This window comes from Condylura cristata, unplaced genomic scaffold (genome assembly GCF_000260355.1).
Source record: "Condylura cristata isolate star-nosed mole 26May11 unplaced genomic scaffold, ConCri1.0 scaffold00023, whole genome shotgun sequence".
Taxonomy (NCBI): domain Eukaryota; kingdom Metazoa; phylum Chordata; class Mammalia; order Eulipotyphla; family Talpidae; genus Condylura; species Condylura cristata.
Window position 1 is genome coordinate 8,225,644 of NW_004567124.1, and position 25,635 is coordinate 8,251,278.

General features: G+C 39.0%; 1 protein-coding gene across 3 annotated transcripts in view; it reads right to left on the bottom strand.

The window, feature by feature from the left end:
* Window positions 1–1,091: 1,091 nt before the first annotated feature.
* Window positions 1,092–25,635, bottom strand: part of USP3 (ubiquitin specific peptidase 3) — a 102,506-nt gene continuing 77,962 nt past the window's right edge. For all 3 annotated transcript variants that reach the window (XM_004687697.2, XM_012728712.1, XM_012728713.1), the window contains 4 exons: window positions 7,836–7,954; window positions 6,297–6,410; window positions 6,109–6,176; window positions 1,092–4,485 (listed from right to left, as the gene is read on the bottom strand). In XM_004687697.2, the coding sequence (XP_004687754.1) occupies window positions 4,320–4,485; window positions 6,109–6,176; window positions 6,297–6,410; window positions 7,836–7,954 (467 nt within the window). In that variant the 3' untranslated portion in view covers window positions 1,092–4,319. The remainder of the gene's footprint in view (window positions 4,486–6,108; window positions 6,177–6,296; window positions 6,411–7,835; window positions 7,955–25,635) is intronic.

Below are 25,635 nucleotides of genomic sequence, written 5' to 3' on the forward strand. Positions count from 1 at the left end.
TTCTGCATGAATAAATAAAGCCTTTTTTTTTTTTAAGTGATGTTGAACATTTTTTTCATATGCTTGTTGGCAATCTGCATTTCTTCTTTGGAAAATTTTTTTTGCTCTTTTGCTCATTTTTTGACTGGGTTGTTTGTTTTTGTTGACCTTCATTAGCTCTCTATCGATCTTTGTGATCAATCCTTCATCATTAGTATTGTGTGAAAAATTTTCTCTCAATCAGTGGGGTGTCTTTGTTTTGTGTAATGCCTCTTTTGCTGTACAGAAGCTCTTTATTTAATTTGATGTAGTCTCAGCTGTTTATCCTTTCCTTTACTATCTTTGCTTTGGGTGATATAGGTCTAAAGATGTTACTGAGATGAATGTCATGTAGTGTTTCACCAATATTGTATGTATTTTATGGTATGGGTCTTATGTCTAGTTCTTTAATCCATTTTGAGTTGTTCTTTGATGTATGATGCAAGGTAATAATTTTTTTTTTTTGGTACATAGCCATTTTCCCAGCACCATGTTAAACAAACTTCTTTGTTCCATTTGCAATATTGTTTGCTCCTTTGTCACAGATTAGCTACCCATAAAACTGTGGGTTTATATCTGGGTTTTCTATTCCAATATGTTGGTCTGTATGTCTGTTCTTGTTCCAGTACTGTGCAGTTTTGATTGTTATGATTTTGTAGTATAGTTTGAAGTCTGGGTGCATGATACCTTCAGGACTAGGATATTTTTTAACAATGGTAACTATTTGTTTTACTTCAAAAGATGAGCACTATTCTTTGCTCAGACCTCTAAAACTGGTTCTTCAGGGTAGAGACTAGCTTTGAAGAAGGTAAGTGGGCCTTGTTTTGCAAAGACCTGCAGTTACTAGGGAGACAGGGCAGTTACCAGGGGAGCCAGGACAGTGTATTGCTGAGGGTGGTACCCCCCCACCACACAGTTCATGGCTATCATGGCCCTTTTCCCATCGTAGCTAAGATGGTGAGGGTTCTGTAAGACCTTGCCACCCAGTGGTTTGGCTGGTGAGGCCCAGAATGTGAGTGTTTCACCATTTATTTGGCTCCACTAAAAAAGTACAGAAATAAATAGTCCAAAGATAGAGACCAGACCTTTAATGATACTTTCCATAAAACAGCTCAGTGTGGTGAAGCGGAAGAGATGTGGTTACAGTTTAAATGAAATGGGTCACTTGCACAATTAACCCTCTCAGCATCATACAAACTAGATTTTAATGGCAAATGATCATGTCACAGAACAATCAGCACTAGTAGGAGGTGCTCTGGGACCCCTCACATTCAGACCTAAGGGGAATGGTGCTACAAAGGAGAAGAGGCAGCCTCTTCCTGGGAGCACTGAGGCTGCACTCTGGTCAGGCTGTGCCCTTGCTGCAGGAACAGACTTCTCTCGTGAGCTTTTCCAGAAGGGAAGAGGCCACGTTAGCAACAGAGTACATGAGAGAGCTTAGGGGGTCATGGATTTTGAAGTGGGATAAGTGTATCTAAATAGACTTATGTACACTAAACCAATGAAGGAGAGGTTTGGGTGTAAGAACTAAATATGTCTCTGACCCCAGAAACCAACCTGCTGAACAGGTCCCACAGGTAAGATACACATTTAACACTTAACCAGGGCCAACACATTTACTGGTTTAATTCTATTACATTTGTCATCACTAGACACTGAGTAGAATACAGTGGATAAGCAAAGGTTTCTCCATCATGGAGAGAGATTTGTGTTGCCACAAACTGTATCTATCACCCCATGTGGGAGGACTTCTGGGAAGGTTTTCTTGTTCTGAGGAGCCATGTGACTGGCGAGGCTCTGCCTCAGCAGGAGCTCTCTAAGCAAGAAGCCACACCCACACTAGAGACTGCCTGGCACAGGGAAAAACCCCCGAACACAAAAAGATTAGCTTTAAAAATTGGTGTGATAAGGCTATACAGTTAATTTTTTAAAATACAAACAGGCACATTTACATCTCTGGTGTTCAAGTGCACGATTCAAACAGACCCAACCACTTTTCCAAAGAGCCTTCATGATATCATTTGAACATTTCTGCTTAAGTAAAACCAAGCAATAACAACATTAAAAAAAAAAACAGACATGTTCATGTCTCAAGTCAACAGTGTTGTCTGTCTGATGTCCCAACAAAGCAGTCCAGACTGTTGCTAAGTTCCATTTGGTATAAAAAGACAACTTTTCTTCATCAACATCAACACTGCCCAAGGCTTTATTAAGTCATAAAAGCTGCCCAAAGAGACTAAAATGTCTAAGTGCAAAGGTTAGGAGTTATGGCTTTATGCCTTCTAAGCAAGAGCCTGGATTCACTGGAAATACTTCGCAAGCTCACTGGAAGTGCCTTTGAAGTTCAATTAGATGTGGTATGAATCTATCAATGTATTAATTCATATTATGTGAAGCTCATTTTTACAGATCAAAGCATGGCACAGTTTCCTGTGGGTCAACCTAATGTAACTTAGCATTATGAACTACTTTAAATCCAAGTTTCTCTCTTCTAGACTCTAATTTCTAGGACCTAAATATGATCGGGAAGCTTTTTTCTCTGGAGTGAAAATCGATACAGCCCTGAGGACTACAGTAGAAACCCTAAGGACTGCAGTCCTGCACCACATTTGATGGACAGGCTCTTGGGATGTGGCCAGTGTGATTGAAGATCATTTTAATTAAAATTGAAATAACTCCATGTGGCTAGTGACCTCTATACTGAATAGTGTAAGTTTAGACATGATTGCAATTTGTTGAGTCATGTTAAAGTGTTCAGCAGACGTGTTCAGCTCTGAGAAAATGTGTTTAGCCACTCTTATTAAAATGGGAATACAGCCACATCTTCTGCAACTTCAGATATCTGACCTATGAAGACAGCCCCAAACTTTGTTTTACATTTTGAAAATTCTGACCATTTTTCTTTTAATGCAAAAACAGTACCAAAAAGTGTGGTTGCCTGGCTTAACATCATATAGTTCTGCCTCTCATAACAACTCGAGAAGGGAGAGAATGGTGATGGGGACAAGAAATAACCATGGAAACAGTGTGTGGTCTATGCTGCTGGCCTTTTGGAGTCCCTCCTTATTTGGTAATTTGCAAGTCATGCAGCCACCATTCCAAAATCAATAGACTGGCTTAACAGGATTGCAGAAATCACAATTATTTTTTTTTACATGAGGTTCTAATTCCAAATTTCAATTTGAGTTAAATTCAAATAGTGTATGTACCTATTTCTCTTAATTTAAAAAGACTACTAAACTCAAGAATAGAAATTCTACTTACTCAGTATTTTCAACTTGCTTTACTATCAGGATAGGCCAGTGAGAGTTTTTAAACCAGAGTAGAAAAGACACTAATTTCCTTCTACAGAAGCAGATCTCAGTGTTACCTGAAGCATAGGTGGTGTTCAAAATCAACTCTGGAAATTGGCATCCGAACCTCAGATGGTCAAATATGGAGTAAGACTAAAGCAGACATGTAGTTATCACTGGTGTAAAAACTGATGGGGAATAAGATGCTGATTCAAATAGATAAACAGAAGCTCTGGTTTTATCTCACTGGTAACACCTACACCATATAGCTGAGTCACAGGATTTTTAAAACACTAAATGCATTTGGTCTTGTATTTGGACTTTCTGTATTCCTATCTTCTCCACAAAAACACACACAAAAAAGTCCCCATCCCCCCAAAAAATAACCTTGAATATGCAGCCCAGGTACAACTGAACCAACACATTTATTTCATTAGTGCTGATAAACAGCAGCTTTGAGAGCTAGCGAGAGTGGTGATTACCTGGGCCCTCTCAGTTATCTTTTACAAGCCAAAAGAATGATTATTGAGCAGTTGCTGAAATCTTGTTGGCCACAACAAGTGGACACGTGATCCTTGATTCAGAGTCAACCTGATCTTCAGTACAGCTGTGAAAGGCAGCAGGCAGTTATGTTGCTCCTCACAATCAGGAACATATCTTGCTTTCAGCATGTGAGTAACAAGCATTGATGTAAATGTGCCTCATTGTGAGAACTGAAAACATTAATATAAAAAAGTCAAGTAGAACTAAGTTCTTGAAACTACATATAAAAACTGAATTATTACAACTAAAGCAGCAAATCAAAATATCTGCTGAGGTTTTCTGGTAGAACTAAAAAAAAATTAGTTGGTGCCCATGTTCAATAAGTCACTACCATCGACAACATAAAACTAACTTCAAAATAGGAAATTGAAAAGTGCATAATGAAATTAAATCTTGATCAAGTATTTATGGAGAATTGGAAATGTTTGTCCGGTATAGTTGATGAATAATGATTGAGAGGAGGTATTAAAGTTTATCCGATCCAGCTTTGGCCTGGCGTTCCACGTAAAAAAGGATGTAGGCCTTTGCCTTGACAACGGTGTCTTCATCAGTCAGTGTTACAGTACTGTCATTGAAATGGAACCAGCGACCTGCATGAGTGGCATATGCTGTGTAATGTCCAGAACCAACCCTGCAAGGAGAAGCCAAGAGATCAAAGAAAGACTACAGAAATCAAGGATCTGTACAAAAATCAAGGATCTGTGCAAAAATCAAGGATCTGTGCAACTTTGTCTTATAACAATAAGTACTAAAAAGTACAGTACAATTAAAGACTGAATCCTAGAGACTGTGGTTTAAGATGATTGCTCATGTGTTTCTCCTCAAAACCCACTGAAATGATGAAAATGAATACTACTAGCCAAAAGGGAAGAATGCCAGCAACTGAAGAGAAATTGAGAGCACATATTCAGGTGGCACTGGATGAATGGAGTAATCCAGCAGCACCACTCTAGGTACTCTCAGCCCAATAAGCACAGAAGACAGGACCAGGTTTCCCCTCAGAATCTCAGAAGCTGAGTTTGGGAAAGTGAACTTTCTCTAGGGAAACACTCCCCCTATGTTGGCTCTTCAAGGGCTTTTGTCTTCCCCCTCTCCCCTCAACAATTAGTTCACACATAACCCTAGACTCAGACCATTTCCCCAGGCAGGAGAAAAGGTAAACAGAGACCTTAGTAACTACTAAATTATTGCTAGGTTAGCATTTATTTACCAACAATGATCATCTCATCTCAGCCTTTATTGTGATTGTGAATAAGCAACAACAACAACAAAATCATCACATTCTCCAGGGGAGAAAAACAGCATGAAAGAGAGCTACTAGGAACAACCAGTAAAGCAATTAGCCACTGAGAACGTAAAAAAAAAAAAAAAATGATTTCAAGAAGAAACTGCAGCTATAGATAATAGGCTGTTAAGAAAAAGCTATCAGAAAAGTATGATTGCCAACAACATAAAAACTTCATGGAGAAGCTATTCTTCAACTTAGATATGATGAAAACCCTATTGATAGAAAAATAGTTTATGGTAGTCTTCCAAATCAAAGAGATGGAAATCATTAAAGAATAGTTAAAATATGTGAAAGATTAATCCAGGGAACCCACTATACATTTAATAATGGTTCTGGAAGAGAGAATGATTAGGATAAATAAACATTTCCATGAGCTGGAGACCCCAGGCTGAATGCCTGTACAACTATCATGCTATAATTTTTGAAGATGGGGCTCCCTTAGAATTAGACTTGTGGAAGGAACTTGTCACTTGTAACTATGAATGGCAAAGTCAATGGAACATGTCTACAAAGTTTTGAAGTAGATTTTCAAAATAGGTAGTAGTTTACCCAATATCATTATGGAAATTAGAGCTGTTTCTTTTTTAGTCCAAGTTGAAATAGCCATTCTCAGACAACTGAAGATATAGGCCCAAGCACAAACTTAGGAAAGAAAGTAATCAGGAATGTTATTCAACAAAATAATTTTCCATTTTCCCTCATTTAAGTATCAATTAGCAAATAATTAACTTTGGAGTAAACTACTCAAGATGTTGTTGACACAACTGAGTTCTGAATGCTGGGGTCCTAGGAACCTTTCTTCAGGAATATTCTTTCACAGCAAAACTGAAGGAAAGTCCTACTTAACCCACTTTACTGTATCTGAATCCACTTTTTAGGGAGTTCAGGGAGAATTACCAAAGAAGATCCAACATGCGCTTTTCACCATCCCATGCCCGACCACACAAAGTCTACCCACACACTCACCCGGACCCGTGGTGCACAACTACGGCCGCCAAGTCGTACAGGCAGCTTTCGGGGCCACTGTTTTCAGGCTATGAAACAAGGGAGAAGCCATCAAAGACTGAATTAGGAGCAGTGGTCAAAGATAGTAACATCTCAAGGAATTATACCTTCCCAAAGGTAGACTTAATTTTCATGAAGTGCCATCTTACCTCTAATAAGTAGCATTTCATATCTAGGCCTCTCAGTGGAAATTCTACATATGTGTCAACTTTGTTTCGTAAATATGCTGTCCAATGAAACCTTTTCAAATGTAAGCAGAGCACCTGGATGAGAGAGAAAAACAAAGACTGTAAACAAACACCTAGCTTAACTTTTAGTCAAAATTAAGTATTTGGTACTTAAGTGTCTCAAATAATATCTTTAAGTGACCTATCAATTTTCAGAGTTTGGTATTTTTTTTCTCCTCAGTGCTGCTTTCTTCCACTTATATGTTCTTGTGAATTGTGGTTTATAATAAGGAATATGTATTCTTCATCCCTTGTCAGGCACAGCTCCTAAAACCTTTGGGATTTTCTGAGTGAAGAGATGTAAAGTTTCTTCTTATGTTAATGAGGTAACTTTTGGACCACACCTATGAATAGGAGCTGGTTGCCAAACAAGTGATTCCTGGCTGGGAGCTTTCAGTCCTATGTTATGACCTCCCAGGAGGGGAGTAGGACTGGAAATTGGACTGCCAATAGCCAATGAATTAATCGTTTGTGTCTACATAATGAAGCCACCATGGGACTAGGCTGACACTCCATAAAAACTCCAAGCGTCGGCCCTCCTTGTTGGCGCAGCAGGTTAAAGCACTGCACTAAGAAGCTGAGACCACTTCCGCATGAGTTCGATTCCCGCCTGCCCCGGAGGTGACCACATGGCGAGGCAGACCTCTCCTGACCCGCCCGCTGCTCCCCTCAGCAGTGTACTTCGTTGATCTGCCTGTTCTGCATCCCGCTCTGTCTCTGGCGAAGTCTTTCGCCACCCCTGAGTCTCTGGCCTGTACCCCAGTTCTGTATGCACAAAAATAAATCTTTAAAAAAACAAACAAACAAAAAAAAAACTCCAAGCGTCTAAGTTTGGACAGCTTCCAAGCTGGGAAACCAGAATACTTTTTAGATGTCACCCGGTTAGGTCCCAAATTCCATGAGGACAGAAGCTCCTTTGGTTGGGATCTCACCTAGTGTATCTCTTCACTCGGTTGTTGGTTGCTATCCTTAACATCGTTGGTGATGAATCAGTGATGCAGTGACTAAACATGCGTTCTGAATTGTATGAGCTGCTCTAGCAAACTAATTGAACCCAAGAGAGGGTCATGAGGACCTCCAACCCATGGTTCACTGATCAGAAGCCTAAGGTAACAACAACCTAGTCTTGCAATGGGCATCTGAAGTGAAGAGTGGTCCTGGGATGGAGCCTTTAATCTGATTGTTTGTTCTGGTGGATAGTGTGGGAATTGAGTTCAACTGTAGAAAACCAGCTGGTGTCAGATTACTTGCTGATGGTGAGGTGGGAATCCTCTACTCCCCTGTCCCATTCTCACACACTGGACTGTAACCAGGACACATTTACTTAAGCATTCTCAGGGGGCTTGTTTAGCTTTTACTGAACTCCCTAAAGACCAATAAAGAAAGATCAGAGATGAAAGTTACAGAAGTGTTCTCCTCAATCATTAGTACTTTCCCCTCATAAATGCACTTACCACTTACCTTGGGTAGTTTTTGAATCCAAAACTTCTTAGTGGACTTTTGTTTCTTTTTGCATTTGTGGCACATATATAACTCTGTTTCATCAAGTTCTTCTAAGTCGGTAAAACTGCGAAGACAATCTAAAACCAAAATGATTTTGGGAACATTAAAATAAAATACATTTTACAGGGTAGTATACTTAGAAAAAAGACTGTAAACTTTGAAGCTGAACAAATCCGGTGCAAATCTCAGCTTTACTAGTTACTGGATCTTAGAAAAAGCCAGCCTTTTTCAGTTGTAAAAGGCAGACAAACTGTAATGCCTACATTGAGGAACCATGGTGAAGGAATTGTATGTGTAAAGTTCCTAGCGTCACACTTGACACCCAGCCATAGTCAATAAGAGATACACTCTTGTTAATGGATGAGAATGAATTAGTCTGGATAATTCTGATAAAAATGGGTCCCAAATCAAGTTCAAACAGCAGTTTTCTCAGTATCTTAAAATAAAGAAGACAAAACCCCAAGTTCATAAAAAATGTCAAATTTAGTTCATTTTCACAGTAGTAACCTAACTTATACACAGATTCCTAGGCAACATTACCAGCCCTCATGGGACCCCTCCAAGGAGGCCTTTCAGAGTCGAAAATCCCCCATGTGAATCACAGCTACGTTGTTCTTTTAAAGATTTGTATAATCTGAAATTTGATTTGTGTAATCAAAGTTTTGTAAACTTTGGCTCAGAGCCAGACCAAACCACCTGGTTTTGTAAATAGGGTTTTGTTGAAATACAGCCATGCCTATTTGTTTTTATTGTATCTGTGGCTGTTTTTACACTATGATCACAGAGTTGAATAATTGGGACATAGACCTTAAATGTTGAAAAATTCTGAAATATTTACTACCTGACCCTTTATGGAGAAAGTCTGCCAATTCCTTATGAGTTTAAATATATTCAGAAGTCTAAGTAAAACATATGTACTGCTCTATAGAGATAATATTATTAAAGATAATATCCTTTTCGGAGAAAAATATGAATACCAAAGGCCTTACCACTCAAGGAAAGAAATGGGTTTTCTCCCGTATGTGAAATGGTGTTACCATGCGTGGCTGTGCCCCATGAACCACAGCCCAGGGAGGAGACTCCTGTGGGCGTCTCTCCCCAGTCTGAGCCCTCCCACACCCCCAGAGTGGCCAGCATCCTGACTACATCCTCACTTGTAAACTCTTTGCTATCTTTATAGACCATGTATTTGTCTGTGTGTCTCCTTAAACTATATTTAGTCTGAAAGGACAATTTGGCAAATATAACAACACTGTCTTTCTCTTTTTAAGTGATAATCAGTACTGGCTTCTCCATGTGTGTAAGAAATTGTCCCTTCATGCCCCTTAGTGGGGCAAGACCAGCAGGTCTTAGCTGTGGGTTGTGTACAGCACCATGCTGGATGTTGTATCCCCATGACTTATTTTATAATGCAAATTTTAACTCCTTTCATCTATTTGTCTGCCCTAACTCCTGCCTCTGTTCTCTTTATTTGTGAGTTTGGTTTTTTTGGTGGTTGTTTTAGATCCATCTAGTAAGTGAGTGGATACTTTTCTGTGCCGCAAGATTCATCCATGTTGAAACAAAACAAAAAATTTTAATGCCCCACTTTTTATTTACCCATTCATCTATAGGGTTCTTTTGTGGTTCCATATGAATTTCAGTAACGTTTGCTAATTTTCTTTCAAGAAAGCCATTTAATTTTTTTTTATTTATTTAAAGAATAAGTTTATTAGAAAGAGACAGGAGAGGAAAAGACACTTGCATAGGCACAAGAGGGCAGGAAGAGCTGCCCCAGAAGGGACAGGTTTGCAGAGAAAGAGACTTGCATAGTTGCAGGCAGACAGCCTAAGGAGAGAGTGGCCTCCACTGAGGGAGGTCAGTGCAGAGATGTTCCAGCATGGTGCAGGTCACCAGCAAACAGGAGGCTGCTGCACCATAGAGGGAGAGACAGTGGGTGGAAAGAAGCACCTGCATAGGCACAAGTAGGCAAAGGAGTGGCTGCCACCACTTAAATTTTTATAGGGATTGTGTTGGACCTATATATTGTTTTGGGAAGGATGGCTATTTTAAAATATTGATTCTTGCAATCCATGAGCAAGGAATATCTTCTTTGTGTCTTATATTTCTTTTAAAAATGCCTTCTAGTTTTTATTATACAGTTTCTTCACTTCTTTTGTTAGATTTACTCCTATGTATTTTTATTTTTTGGTTATAAATGAAGTAATTTTTTTTATTTTTTTCTTCTAAACCACTATATGCATATAGGAAGGCAACTGATCTTTGTATGATTTTATAACCTGACACTTGCTGAACTGATTAATTGCTTGACTTTGTTTCTCTGTGGAGTCTATTTAGAGTTCTCTATGTATACTGTCATGTCATCAGAAAATGGTAGTTTTAGTTCTTCCCCAATTTTCATCCTTTTGTATCCTTCTCTCACTTAATACTTTAGCTAGCACTTCCAACAGTAGCTATGTTAAGGGGAAGGATGTCCTAAAGGAACTCTGCAGGGTTTTGTGTACTCCACCCCCTACTCCAGTGACTGGAAACTACAACTCCCAGCAGTACCAAGGAGAGACCTGTGAAGACCCAAGGGCGGAGCTAAGCAGGCATTCTGGGACTTTGGGGGATAAATAGGGCGCCATTTTCTATGCTCTCTCTCGCTCTGGAAATAGCTGTCAGGACCACGTGACCACATGACTCAGGGCTTTCAGTTAGTTTGTTACCAGAGCTCCAAGTCAGGGGTCCGGTAAAATATTCCAGTTACTTTGTATCCCTCTCTCTTTACCGGGATTATTTTCTTTTCCCCTTTTATAAATATACCCATTTCTGACCCTTTTGTGTGTGCCTGCAGTACAACTGAATTTTAAGCGCACAGGTGAGGCCCCACAGACAGGGCGCCCAGTTCACACTGGGGTGCCCTATAGCTGTTATAGCAGTGAATTGAGTTACAGTGGTGAGTGAACATCCTTGTCTTCTACCACATCTTAGTGAAAAAGCTTCCGGTTTTTCACAATTGAGGTATGAGCTGTGGGTTTGTCATATATAACTTTTTCTATGTTAACTTCCACTTACCCCCCATCTTCCCCATTTTATTATTGTAATATATTTATATATTTTTTTACATCATTCTTCCTTTTTGTACAATGCACACTTTCTCCTCTAAGGATAGTTCCTGTTCACCACTTACCCCTTTTTTTGGCGTGCTTTCATAAATAAGTTTGATCAAATGCTTTCTTGACATCTATTGATAGGATTGTATGATCTTGCTTTTTGTTGAGTTGTGTGAATTATGTTGATTCTTGGATGCTGAGCCACCTTAGTCTCTACTTAGTATATGTCCTCCTTGGTCAAAGTATATACTCCTTTCAATGCATTGTTGGATTTGTTTTAAGAAATTAAAGATCGTTGCATCTGTGTTCATTAGGGGAAATGATCTGTAGGGTTTTTTTTTTGTGTGTGTGGGTGTGGTGTCTCTGGTATTAGAGTAATGTTGGCTTCATGAAATGTGTTTGGAAGTGTTCTTTCTTAGGTTTCTTTTTTTTGGATAAGAATTTGAGCATGATCAGTATTCATTTTAAGATTTGTTTATTTATGCATAGAGAACGGGGTATATGCCAGAGGTGCAGGGGGTGGTAAAAGGATCCACTAGAGACAGAGTGGGGAGCAGAACAGGCAGACTATGGAGTACACTGCAGTGGGCGGGTCAGGAGAGGTCTGCTGCGCCATGTGGGTCCCCTTCCTGGCTGGGGATTGAACTCATGCTGAGTTGAGCAGGAGCAAGCAGCTGCAGCTAGCCTCGCAGTGTTGGGCTTTAACCCACTGCATCACCAGGAGGGCCAGGTAATAGTTCATTTTTGAAGGTTTGGTAGCACTCATGTGAAGCCATCTTAGTCCTGAATGTTTTTTTCCCCAGGAGAGTTGACCACTGTTTCAATTCCCATACTTGTAATTGGTTTTTTATTTCCTCCCTATCCAGTGTTGGAAGTATAATTCTAAGAATTTGTCCACTGCTTTTAGGTTATTGAATTTATCAGCATATAACTATTCATATTAGTCTCTTAGTATCCTGTGAATTTTCACAGCATCTGTTTTATTTCTTATTCTTTCTGAATATTCTCCCCCCCCCTTTTTTTTTAGTGAACTCAGAGGTTTCTCTATTTCTGTTCTATTATTATTCCCTTTCTGCTACTGACTTTTTAACTTTGTTATTCTTGTTTCTCGAGGTTGGAGATAAGGCTATTTGAGCACTTTTTTGCTTATTTATATGAGCCTACATTGTGTCTGCTATGACCTGTAAGTTCTGGAAGGTTGTATACTCATTGTAATTCGTCTCAAGGAATCCATTGATTTCTTCTTCAATTTCCTTGTTGACCCTTTCAGTAGTATGTTGAGTCTCTAGGCATGGGAGATTACCCTGCTTGCTGTTTGTAGTTTATTCTAGTTTGTATCTTTATGATGAGAATATGCTTGGGATGGTTTAAATCAAAAGATTTATTTATGCATACAGCACTGGGGTATAGGCCAGAATCCTCTGGTGAGAGGATTCACCAGAGACAGAATGGGGAGCAGAATAGGCATGGATGATGTACACTGTTGGGGAGCAATGAGGTCAAGAGAGGTCTGCCATGTGGATCACCTCCAGGGGGCCAGGGATCAAACTCGCATTGAAATGGCTGCAGCTCCCTTGCAGTGCTGCATCCTAATCTGTTGCACCACCAGGGAGGGCCAGATTTCAATCTTAAGGGATTTGTTGATAAGTGTCTCATGCCAAAAATATATGGTTAATCCTGGAAAATGTCCCATGTGCACTTGAGAAGAATGTGTGATCAGCTTTCTGGGTGCTTTTTCATAAGACTGCTTCTAAGCTGGGCTGTAGAGTAAATGAGTCTACATGTGAGTCTTTAAAGAGACATTTTTCCATTTGCTCTATAAGTATTATGGGTCTCATGAGCCCACTGGTTTTCAAATGTAGATGTTTAGAGGCTCAGATTCAGATTATGAAGTAAGGGTGCTAGATGGGGGTTCAGAACCTTCTCAATTCAGGAGCAAGCTTCAGGTTTGAGTTCCTTCCTGACTGGATCACTGCACTGGGGCAGGATTCATGGTGTCTGTGTCCCTGCCTGTCCTACCCACTTTAACGTGATTCCCTTTTATTTGCATGATGTGCAGAAGTCATTGAGTTATTTTTGATCAGGAGACACTGTTCCATATGTAGCTGTGGACTCTGTGTCCATGGGAGGCTGGCTCAGGGCCATCTTACATTGCCATCTTGAACCCTCCATGCTTTCATGAACATACCTCTGCTCCCTGATCCCAATACCTAGAATGTACTTCCTACCCTTGGTCCTTTCAATGCTCATGATTTTTTTGAGCTGTTCCCAGTTTTCAGTAGATGGTGGCCCTTTTCAACCTGGTCCTAACAGAGCATGTGAATACACATTGCCAATTTCCTATCTTAGCTAAAGGATGGTTCCTAGAGAGAGTATACAGTTTCAACCTTGATTTCCTGAAACCAATCTCAAACACTAAACCCAAATTTAAAAACTCATGGTGACATCCTCCTAAGTTCCATGGTTCTAGCTGTAAAAAGCACTGACCACAGTGCAGACTCGTCTGGCAGTATGAATCCCTTTAGACCCATCACTATGGTGCTTGTAAGCCCTGAATCTGAAGTCACAGGAGTGTTTGTTGCATCATGTAAAAAGCTGTAGCCCTGGAGTGGGAATGGAGGTTTAGATCCAGAAAAATAGGCTATTCCACATGTAAATGCTCAAACTAGGAAAGGAAAGGAACCTCTTCAACATGATAAAGGCCATATATGAAAAACTCAAAGGTTTGGAACTTGATGGCAAAAGGTTTCCCCTAAGATGAGGAACAAGACAGGGATGTCTGCTTTTGCCTCTTCTAATCAAGCTAGTATTCAAAGATTTAGCCAGAGCAGTTAATTGGGCAAGAAAAACAAAGGTCCAAATCCAAGTGGAAAAATTACAATTATCTATTTGCAGAAAATAAAGTCTTTAATGTACAAAACCCGAATGATTCAAATAATGCTAGAAGTGGCCCTCCCTGGTGGTGCAGCGGGTTAAAGCACAGCACTAAGAAGCTAAGGCCTTTTGCACATTAGTTAGATTCCTGCCTGCCCCGGAGGTGAACACATGGGGCGGCAGACCTCTCCTGACCCGCCCGCTGCTCCCCTCAGCAGTGTACTTCGTCGATCTGCCTGTTCTGCTCTCCCACTGTCTCTGGTGAAGCTTCTTGCCACCCCTAAGCCTGTGGCCTGTACCCCAGTTCTGTATGCACAAATCTTTAAAAAAAAATGCTAGAAGTAATAAGCAAATTTGGGTAAGCTGCAGTATACAAAATCAACATGCCAAAGTCAGCTGTGTTTCTGTACACTACCAATGAAGACCAAAAAGGAAAATTAAAACAATTTTATTAATAGTACCAAAAGACTACTTAGTGATATATTCAACCAAGCTGACAAAGTATACACTGAAAACTATATAAATTTCTTTCAGAAGTGTTTTAAAAGGGGAAGACATCCCAATTCATTAATTAGGAAGCCTGATACAATGACACATAGTGCACAGATGCAATCCCTATCAAAATCCCAGCAACATGGTCTATAGAAATAGAAGCCCATTGGCCCTCCCTGGTGGCACAGTGGGTTAAAGCACAGCACTGAGAAGCTAAAGCCACTTCCACATGAGTTCCATCCCTGCCTGCCCCAGAGGAGACCACATGGCGCGGCAGACCTCTTATGACCCCGCCCGCTGCTCCCTTCAGCAGTGTACAGATCTGCCTGTTCTGCTCCCCTCTCTGTCTCTGGTGAATCCTCTCACCCTCCACATCTCTGGCCTGTACCCCAGTTCTATATGAATGAATAAATAAATCTTTAAAAAAAAAAAAGAAATAGAAGCCCCTTCTAAAAATTATTTGGAATCTCAAAGAACCCTGAAACAATCCTGAAAAGCAAAACTTGCAGGACTCCTACCTCTCTGATTTCAAAGCCACAGCAGCTTCCCCCACTCCACAAAAAAAAAAAAAAAAAAAAAAAAGGTTTATAAGAAAGGGAGAGGACAATATGTATAGAGTGACAAATGGGTAACAGAGCTGCCAAAGCTCACAATTATCAAAACTGTGGAGTGCTAGCAAGCATCAGTACCTATGAGTAGAATGTAGAGCTCTGATAGAAACCAAGTCAGCTGACTTTTGACAAGAGCAATAGGGCCATTCAGTCAGGAAAGGACTGTCTTATTCAACATATAGTGCTGGGAAAACAGGATATCCACCCACATGCACGAGGATGATGTGGTAGATCCTTAATACTACATGTAAAAATGAACTCAAAATGGATCAAAGACGAGATAGACATAAGAAAAAAAACTCTTGAAGAAGAAAGCATGGGGATGGCCTTCTAACATTGGATTTGACAGTTTCTTTGATACACCACTAAAAGTAACAAAAGTAAATTTACATAAATTTAATTTCATGAAAATTAAGCTATTATAATAGGAGAGCTGAGGGACAAATCATTGAAAAATATTTGCAAATCGTGTCTATGATAAGAGATTAACAGCTTATATATATATATATATATATATATATATATATATATATATATATATACACACACACATACATACATTAAAAAACCTCCAACCATAAAATACCTGGAAGTAAAGATGGGAAAAACACTACATGACATCCACCTCAGTAACATCTTTGAAGATACAGCACCCAATGTAATGATAGTGAAGAAAAGGATAAACAGATGGGACTACATCAAGTTAAAGAGCTTCTGTACAGCAAAAAGAGACATTACAAAAAATAGACATCCCACTGATTAGGAAAAAATTTTCTCACACAAAACGAGTAATAAAGGATTGATCACAAAGATATACAAAGAACTGATAAAACACAACAAAAATAAACAACCCCATCAAAAAATGGGCAGCAGAGCTAAAAAGACACTTCTCCAAAGAGAAAATGCAGATGGCCAACAAGCATATGAAAAAATGTTCAACATCACTCATAATAAGGGAGATGCCAGTTAAAACCACAATGAGATACCACCTCACCCCAGTAAGAATGGCACATCTTAAAACAACTCACAACAACAAGTGTTGGTGAGGATGTGGAAAAAAAGGAACTCTCCTGCACTGCTGGTGGGAATGCAAACTAGTACAAGCACTATGGAAAAGTGTTTGGAGGTTCCTCAAATTGCTACACATGGAGCTTCCCTACCACCCAGCAATCCCACTCCTAGGTATCTACCCAAAAGACACAAAAACGCTGATTGCAAAAGATACCTGTACCCCCATGTTTATTGCTGCTTTATTTACAATTGGAAAAACATGGAAGCAGCCCAAATGCCCAAAAGTAGATAACTGAATTAAAAAGATGGGGTACACAATGGCATACATATTACTCGGCAACCAAAAAAAATGAGCACATGCATTTTGAAGTAACATGGATGGAGCTGGAAGGGATCATGCTTAGTGAAATAAGCCAGGAAGAAAAGGAAAAATACTGGATGGTTTCACACATAGCAGGAGTATAAAGGACCAGGCGAGAAAATAGTAATAATGAACAGCCATATACCAGAGACATTTTACCGGATGGAGTGGGGAATGGGATCAAAAAAGGGGGGTGGGGTGGTGGGTAGCCCACGGAGATTCCAACTGAGATGGAAAATGGGCACAAATGATGTAAAAGCAAACCATTATTTAAAAAAAAAAAAGCCAACAAAAATAAATGACCTGATTCAAAAATGCACAAAAGAGAAACATATACCACTTCACACTCATGGTTGTCACGGCTATTAAAAAATATAGTAAACAAGTGATTGAATATGTAGAAATTCTAGAACTCTAATGCATTGCTGGTGAAAATGTAATAGGATACAATAGTGTGAAAAAGTTTGGCAGTTTCTCAAAAATTAAACATAGACTTTGCATATAGTAGAGTAATTCCACTCCTAGGTTTATATCCAAAAGAATGAAAATCAGGGCTCAGATATTTTTACACTTATATTTCTCGCAACATTAGTCATAGCAGCCAAAGGTGGAAGCAATCCAAGTGTCCAAAAACAGATAAATGGGTAAACAAAATGCATACATACATACAATGGAATCTACTACTCATCCTTAAAAATGAAAATAATTCCGACAGGTGCTACAAAATGGACTAACCTTGAAAACATTCAAGTGAAGTAGGTCAGTTACAAAAGGATAGATAGGCAGTTGGCCTTCTGCAGCCACCAATTCATACACATCCATAAATCAGCTAGCCAGAGCAGAAATCTGAACTTTTCAGGTATGCCTGTAATTCTCTTTATACTGATATTTTTTGTCCTTATTCCCCAAACAATACAGTGTAACAACTAATTACACAACATTTACAATGTTTACTTTTTAAATATATAAATCTTTAATCCACTTGGAGTTTATTTTTGTATTGCAAGTTATGAAGTGATCAAATCTCACTCTTTCATTTCCAATTTTCCCAGCACCATTTATCCTAAGAGACGGTCCTTTCCCCACTCTGTGGTCAAAGCTACTATATCATAGGGTAGGTACTGACTCATATATTTGTGGACTTATTTCTCAGGTTTCAATTCTTTTCCACTGCTATGTGTATCTAGCTTTGTACCAATACTGAATTGTTTTTAGTGCTGCTGCTTTTTCAGAAAGTGTGTAATCAGGTAATGTGATACTTCTGCTTTTCTCCCTTTTTCCCCTCAGAATTATTTTTGCAACTTGAGGCTTTTTGTGGTACCATGTAAATGTCAGTATTTTTTTGCTTAATTTCTTTGAAAAATATTGCTGATATTTTATGGGTATTGTATTAAGTTTATATATAATTTTAGGCAGAATACTCATTTCAACTATACTGATCCTCCAATTCATGGGTAAGGTATATCCTTACATCTCCTTATATTGCTATCTAAATCCTTTAATAACACTTTGCAGTTTTCATTAAATATTTCTTTTATCTCTCTTAGTTAATTCTAAGGCATTTAATTCTATTTGAAGTAAATATAAATGGTGGTGTTGTCTTAAACGCTTTTGCATTGTGTTCATTATATTTAAAAAGACAATTTTTTTGGTATGGTATGTCTATTTTTATTTTTAAAATTTATCTCTATACTGTTTTTCATAGAGTCTACAGCAACTTATATTCCCACCAACAATGATGAATATTTTCTTCTCCACATCTGTTCCCACATATGTTGTTTCCAGTCTTTTTGACAAGGGCCATTTTCATAGGGTTGAGGTCACAGTACATTGTGGTTTTGATTTGTATTTCCTTTATAATAAGTGATGTTGAACTGTTTTTTTATGTACCTGTTGATCATTCTGGATTTTTTTAAAAAATATATATATATAATAGTTTTACATCATTTTGTGCATTTTTCCATCTCAGTTGCAATCCCCTTGGGCTTCCCATCACAAAACCGCCCATGTGCCATCACCACAGTCCAGTGCATTTCCCTCCCCCTACTCAACCCCCACAAAATGTCTCTGGTATATAGCTGTTCATCATTATCATTATTTTCTCGCCTGTTCTGTTATACTCCTGCTATGAGTGAAACCATCTGGTATTTTTCCTTTTCTTTCTGACTTATTTCACTAAGCATGATCTTTTCCAGTTCCATCCATGTTGCTGCAGAAGACATGTGTTTCTTTTTTTGATTGCTGAGTAATATGCTATTGTGTATATATACCACATCTTTTTAATCCAGTCATCCACTTTTGGGCATTTGGGCTGTTTCCATGTTAAAAATACAATTTTTGTAGGTTGAGTTTGTTGCCTGTGCCTTTGTAGTATTCATCTAATGTTTCTAGTCACTTTTTCATGCATTCTTTTAAGATAGTGATACACTTCCTCATTTCTAACATGGATTCCCTTTTTCCCTGCTTCTGTCTGATAGCTTTGGCCTAGGCCTTTACTAACTTAGATGTAAATGATGTCAACGGGCATCCTTGTCTTGTTCCTGATCTTAAGGTGGAGACTTAGTTTTTCATCAAGTAATATAGTGGTTGTTTTGTGATGTGGCCTTTACTGTATTAGGTTTTTGCTTAGTTTTTGCCATAAATGATAAAAGCCTTTTTATCGTGTTTTCTCTTCATCTATTGATTATTATCGTGACTTTAATCTTTACTTTTGTTGATAGGATGCATTAATTGTGTATATTAAACCACCTTGCATCTCTGAGATAAAGTCCACTGGATCACAATAGTAATCTTGCAATATACCACTGAATTCAATCTGATGGTATTTTGTTAAAGATTTTTGTATCAATGTTCATCAGGAATGGTCTAATTTTCTCATGCTCTCTTTGGGTTAGGGTAATGAAAGCACTATAAAATATAGCAGGGAATGTTCTTTAATTTTAAAAGCAGTCGAGCAAGAGGGGCATTAGTTCTTTAAAGATTTGGTAAGAATTCATTTGTAAAGCTGTCTGGGCCTGGTTTTTTTTTTTTTTTTTTAAAAATTTTTATTTATGCATACAGAACTGGGGTACAGGCCAGAGGCTCAGGGGTGGCGAGAGGCTTCACCAGAGACAGAGTGGGGAACAGAACAGGCAGATCGACGAAGTACACTGCTGAGGGGAGCAGCGGGCGGGTCAGGAGAGGTCTGCCACGCCATGTGGTCACCTCCTTGGCAGGCGGGAATCGAACTCATGCGGAAGCAGCTTTAGATTCTCAGTGCTGTGCTTTAACCCACTGCGCCACCAGGGAGGGCCAGGGCCTGGGTTTTTAATATTTTACTTCCAGGCTTGTGAAACTCATCTGTTTCTTCCTGGGAAATCTTGGTACACTATATTCATATAGAAACTTGTTTGTTCAAGGTTATCAAATTTATTGGTATGTTAATGTTCACTGTTATCAATTATAATCTTTTGTATTTCTGTACTTTGGTGGTTCTATTTATTCATACCTGCTCTCTTCTTAGTTAGCCTAGGTAGAGGTTTGTCTCTTTTGCTTTTTCTTTTGTATTACCTTTTTATCCATTTATTTCTGCTTATTTTTCTAATTCCCTTCTTTCTAATTCTGGCTCTTGTTTGTTCCTCTTTTATAAGCTGTTTTAGGTGCAGCATCAGGTTGTGATTTTTTCCCTTAATGTAGGACTGTACTGCAATTATCATCCCTGTAAAGAAAATATATATTTTTTATTTCCTTTTACCTAACAGCTATTAAACAGCATATTGTTAGTCTCCATGTATTTATAGCTTTTCCTGTTGTTTTTTCTCTATAGTTGATTTCCAACTTTATGACATGGTCAAAGTGGGCAGTTGGTATAATTCTGATCTTTGTAGTTTTATTGACAATTCACATGTGTCACAACATATGGTCTGTTCTTGAAAGTGTTCCATGTATACCTGAAAAAACGTGTATGTAGTTTTTGGGTGTAATGTTCTGTCAAGGTCTCTTTGTTCTAACTTCTCATATAAGGGTATTATTTCCCTATTCTCTTTTATCTGTCCATGACTGGTTGTAAGTGGGGTATTAAAATCCCTAGTGTATTTTTGTCAGTCTCTCTGTTTAGTCCTACTATTATGTATCTCAGTGCCCCAGCATTCAGTACTTTATATATCTGAGTATTATTTCTTCTTGTTGCATTAGATTCTTAATCATAGCATAAAGTCTGTATCTTACTACCACTTTTACTTGGAAGTCTGTTATCTGATATAAATATTGCCGTTTCTGATTTTTCGGGGGCTGTCATTTTGCTTGTAGGACTGTCTTCCAGCCTTTAAGTCTGTGCTTGTCTAAGTTGGTTAGATGGGCTTTCTTGTAAATAACAGGACACTAGACTTTGATTTGAAATCCATTCAGCCACTCTACACCTTTTGACTGGTGGAATTCAGGCCATTTACATTTAAGGTCTTTACTGAGACATAAGAAAAGGCAATGTGTTAGTTTCTTTTTTGGTTTTTGTTTCTGTCTTTTATGTGTTCTATTAATTTTTGCTTGAGGCTTCTACGGAGATTAGCATGTGACTATTGGGAACATGTTGGATAGGCTGAGCTCTATGGTGTTCATCTCCGCCTCCATGTTAAACAATTTAGGTGTTATCTCTAGTTGTTGGTTCTATTTGTTGCTTTATAACACTTACAACCCTTTAACTTCTTTCAAGTGTGGCTTGGTATGATATACTCTTTTATTTAGTATTTGTTTTTCAGTGATGATCCTTACCCATATTCTTCCTTCTGTCTTGAATGTTAATCTTTCAGGGTAAAGGATTTTTGGCTGGAATTATTTCATCATTAATTTTTGGACAGTATTTGATTTCTCCCTCAGGTGTTAGCCCCTGTATTTATCCCACCACCACAGCATGATCATCTCCCCCACCCCCTGTGCTCTTCTCTACCGTTTGAACCACTCTCTTCTCTCCAACTAGATGCCTCAGATCTATAATCAGTTCGCAAGTTTTTTCCTCCTGACCCTCTGTTGAGTTTCTCTATTTTCAACATATAAATGAAGCCACCTAATATTTTTGTCCTTCTGACATTTCATTTAGCTCCATCCTTGTTGCCGCAAATGGCATAAATAAGTGTCTTTGTCAGTAAGTGAGATTCCACTGTGTATATGCACTACAGCTTCTTGATCAATCATTTCGGTTGTCCATCTTGTTGGGAATAGTGCTATAATAAAATTAGGCATGAAGGTTTCCTTTAAAGGTAAGGTTTTTGTGTTCCTTGAGTAGATTCCTAGGAGTGGGTTCATGGGGTCACGTGGAGGCTCCATTTTCAGGAACCCCACAAAGCTTTCCATAGTGGCTGGACCAGTTTATATTGCCACCAGCAGTGTAAAAGGGTTTCTTTTTTTAACCAAATCCTCCCCAGCATTTGTTTTTTCTAGGTTTTGTTGTTGTTTTATTAAATATGGGCCATTCTCACAGGTGTGAGGTATCTCACTGTGGTTTTAAGATTTATTTACTTATGCATGTAAAAGCTGGAATGTAGCCCAGAGGTTTGTGGGGAAGGTCGGATGAGAGGACTCACCAGAGACAGTGGGGAGCAGTGGATGAAACAGGGAAGGTCTGCTGCACCATGTGGGTCAGCCCTCTGGCTGGGAATCAAACTCTGCTGCAGTAGCTGTGGATAGCTTTTCATAGTGCAGACTTAATGCCTTGTGCCACCAGAGAGGCCCTTACTGCGGTTTTGATTTACATTTCCCTGATAAGTGATGTGCCTGTTGGCCATTTGTATTTATTCTTTAATTCCTGCTATTTTTTGATTAGCTTGTTTTTGAGATGTGTAAGCTCTTTGTGATCAGCCCCTTTATCAGATATATATGGTGTACAAATGTTTTTGCCTGTTCAGTAGGGCTTTTCTCTTTGTTTTGGTTACCATCTTCTTTCCTGTACAGAAGCTTTTTATCTTGCTGTAGTCCCTGCTGCTTATATTCTTGTTTTCCTTGCTCTTTGGAGACAAGCTTTGAGGAAAGGTGTTTTCTGAGGTTTATGTCATGGAGTTTTCCCTATGTTTTCTAAATACTTTATGGTTTTAGGTCTTATATCCAATTCTTTTATCATTTTTGAGTAGATTTTTATGCATGGTATAAGATAGTTTATTTTCATTCTTTTGTATGCTGCTGCCCAGTTTTTCCAGCACCACTTACTGAAGTGGTTTTCCTTCTTCCAGTATATGTGTACTTTTACTTTGGAACTTTCTTTTCCATTGGCCTGTGTCTGATTTTGCTCTAATATTAAGCTAGCTGTTTTTATTATTATGAATTTGTAGTATAGTTTGAAGTCTTGGCATGTAATAACCGCCATTCTTCATCTTTTTAATCTGGAGAGCTTTGGCTATTCTGTGTGTGATTCCATATGAGTATCAGTAATATTTCTTCCATTCCTTTGAAGATGCCATTTTTATTGGAATTGCAATGAATCTGTAATTGCTTTGGGTAGGACTACCATTTTGAACATGTTAATTCTTCTGATGCAGGAGCAGGGAAATCATTCAATTTTGTTGTATTTTCTATTTAACAATGTTTTTAAATTTTCCTTGTATAGTTATTTCACCCGTGTGAGGTTTATTCCCAGGGGGATTTTTTTTTTTAAAGATTTATTTATTTATGCATACAGAACTGGGGTACAGGCCAGAGGTGCAGGGGTGGTGAGAGGCTTCACCAGAGACAGAGTGGGAGCAGAACAGGCAGATGGATGAAGTGCACTGCTGAGGGGAGCAGTGGACGGGTCAGGAGAGGTCTGCCACGCCATGTGGTCTCCTCCAGGGCAGGCGGGAATCGAACTCATGCGGAAGTGGCTTTAGCTTCTCAGTGTTGTTCTTTAACCCGCTACGCCACCAAGGAGGGCCTCCCAGGGGGATTTTTTATGGCACAATTATAAATGGGATTTCCCCCCCCCCCAAGATTGATTTTATGTATACAAGAGCTGGGGTGTAGGGAGCAGAACAGGTCCATCTGTGTAATACACTGCTGAGAGGAACAATAGGCTATGTGGGCCAGCTCCCTGGCCAGGGATGGAACTTGTGGTGCTGTGGCTGCTGCTGCTAACTTCATAGTGCAGAGGCTTAAACCTTTATGCCATCAGGGGGCCCTGGGATGGTTTTAATTTCATCCTTTTCATACCAATTGTTTGCAGAGAGTCTACTGACTCTGTAACTTGTCATTTGATTGAACTGGTTTATAGTTTTTCTGGGTTTTTTTTGTTTTTAGTGTTCTCTCTATAGACACCTACAAACAATGATAGTTTTACTTTTTCCCCCAATTTGGATTCTTTTTATATCTTTCTCTTGCCCAACTGTACTAGCTAGGAGGACTTCTTCCAGTATTATATTGCAAAGAAGTAGTACAGTGGACAACCTTGCCTTGTTCCAGATGTTAATGGAAAGGCTTTCAGATTGCTTTTCACCCTTGAGAATGCTGCTAGTTGTGGGTCTGTTATATATGGTTTTTACTATGTTATGTTCCTTTTATCTTAAGTGGGTGTTGAACTTTGAGATGCTTTCTCAGCATGTATTGATATGATCATGTGGCTTTTACTTTTCTTTTTGTTGATGTGGCAAATTATGTTAATTGATTTTTGGATGTTGAACCACCCTGTGTCCTTGGAATAAATCCCACGTGGTCATGGTGTATAATCTTTCTGATGCATTATTGATTCAGTTTAAGATTTTGAGGATTTTAGCACCTGTGTTCACTAGGGAGACTGGTCTATAGTTTTTTTTGTGTTGTTTTTGGTTTAGCTTCCAGTGTGATGATGGCCTTGTAAAATGTGTTTAGTAGTATTGGCTGGAAAATTTGTTTATGTACTCTATGTATATCCTGCCAATTTCTTTGGCTTGAAATATTTCTAGTAACAAGTCTGTGGACACTCTGGTAAAATTATTCATTTTAGGACCTCCCTGGAAGTACAACACTATGAAGCCACTGCAGCATAAGTTTGATCCCTGGCCAGGGAGCTGATGAACATGATGCAGCAGACCTCTCAACAGTGTATTTCTGTTCATCAGTCTGTTCTGCTCCCCACTCTGTCTCTGGTGAATCCTCTCACCCCCATACCTCTCTGGCTTGTACCCCAGTTCTTATTTTTTAAAGATTTATTTATACATTAAAGATTCTGTGTGTACCAGAGTTATTTCAAGTCCACTTTCATCTATAGGCTATTTTTGAGCACTACATGTATCACTGCGCAAAGACTATAGTTGCCATGGGGCCATTAGCCAGGGGTTGCTCCTCTTTTTTTCCAGCACAGAGCCTTATCCTGGGGGGTGTTTGCTCCTTTTAATAACAGGTGCTTAATCTCTGGTTTATGCAAGTATTCATCTGTCGTCTTGGTTTTGGCCCTGAGATTTGGGGTAGCAGGTGTTTTGAATAATCCAGTTTAACCTTCAAGTACTAGCCCTTTCTATGAAGAGACACTGGTAATCTGACCTATTTCTCCCTACAGATTCAGGCTCCAGTTAGTCTATAATGAGAGTCAGTAATCCTTGCTCTGCACCCCTTGAGGCCCAGCACTGACTAATGTGTTCCAGTGTTGGTGTATACCTCTGATTCAGCAACTACGGGGGTCCCTCCCAGCAGCCCTCTTGTAGGTTTCACTGTCCCAGTATCAACACAGTTCACTTAATATTGTTTCTGGAGTGTTGTTCTGATTTTGTAAGATAGCCGTCGAGTTGCGAAAATATGGAGGAAATAAACTTGGTGTCTTCACTGCTACCATCTTGCTGGATCTGCACCTACCCTACATCATTTGTACATAAGACATTAAAGTTTCCTCAGATTTTGGTATCTGTGAGGGGTCCGGGAACCAAACCACTAGATACTAAGGGCTGACTATTAACTTTATCACCATACTATATAATAGTTTAGTGATAGTTGTATGATAGTGAATGTACTAAGTCATATACTTAAAATGTACCCTGTTAATAATTTTCATCTATAAGTTAAAGAAAATCAGCATCTCAGTAGGCATTCTTGTATGTTATCACTCCACCTCCCCATCTCATTAAACTGAACAGAATAATATGTTGTTGACTCTTACCTAAGTGTCTCCCTAGTCACACAACACGTAAGCAGAAACAACAGGCAGCCTTTCTCCTTATATGTAACCTGCACTGAACCCCTGTGTGTGTGTAAATATGCTGATATTTAGTGGGGATTATCAAAAAGTTACTAGGAGGTATCATAAGTCTCCTTTGGTAACAATTTAGAACCTCTCTAAATTTCAGGAATTCGACTCTTAAAAGTATTGAGATCATCAAAATAAAGACTATCTGAACATTTACAGCAAT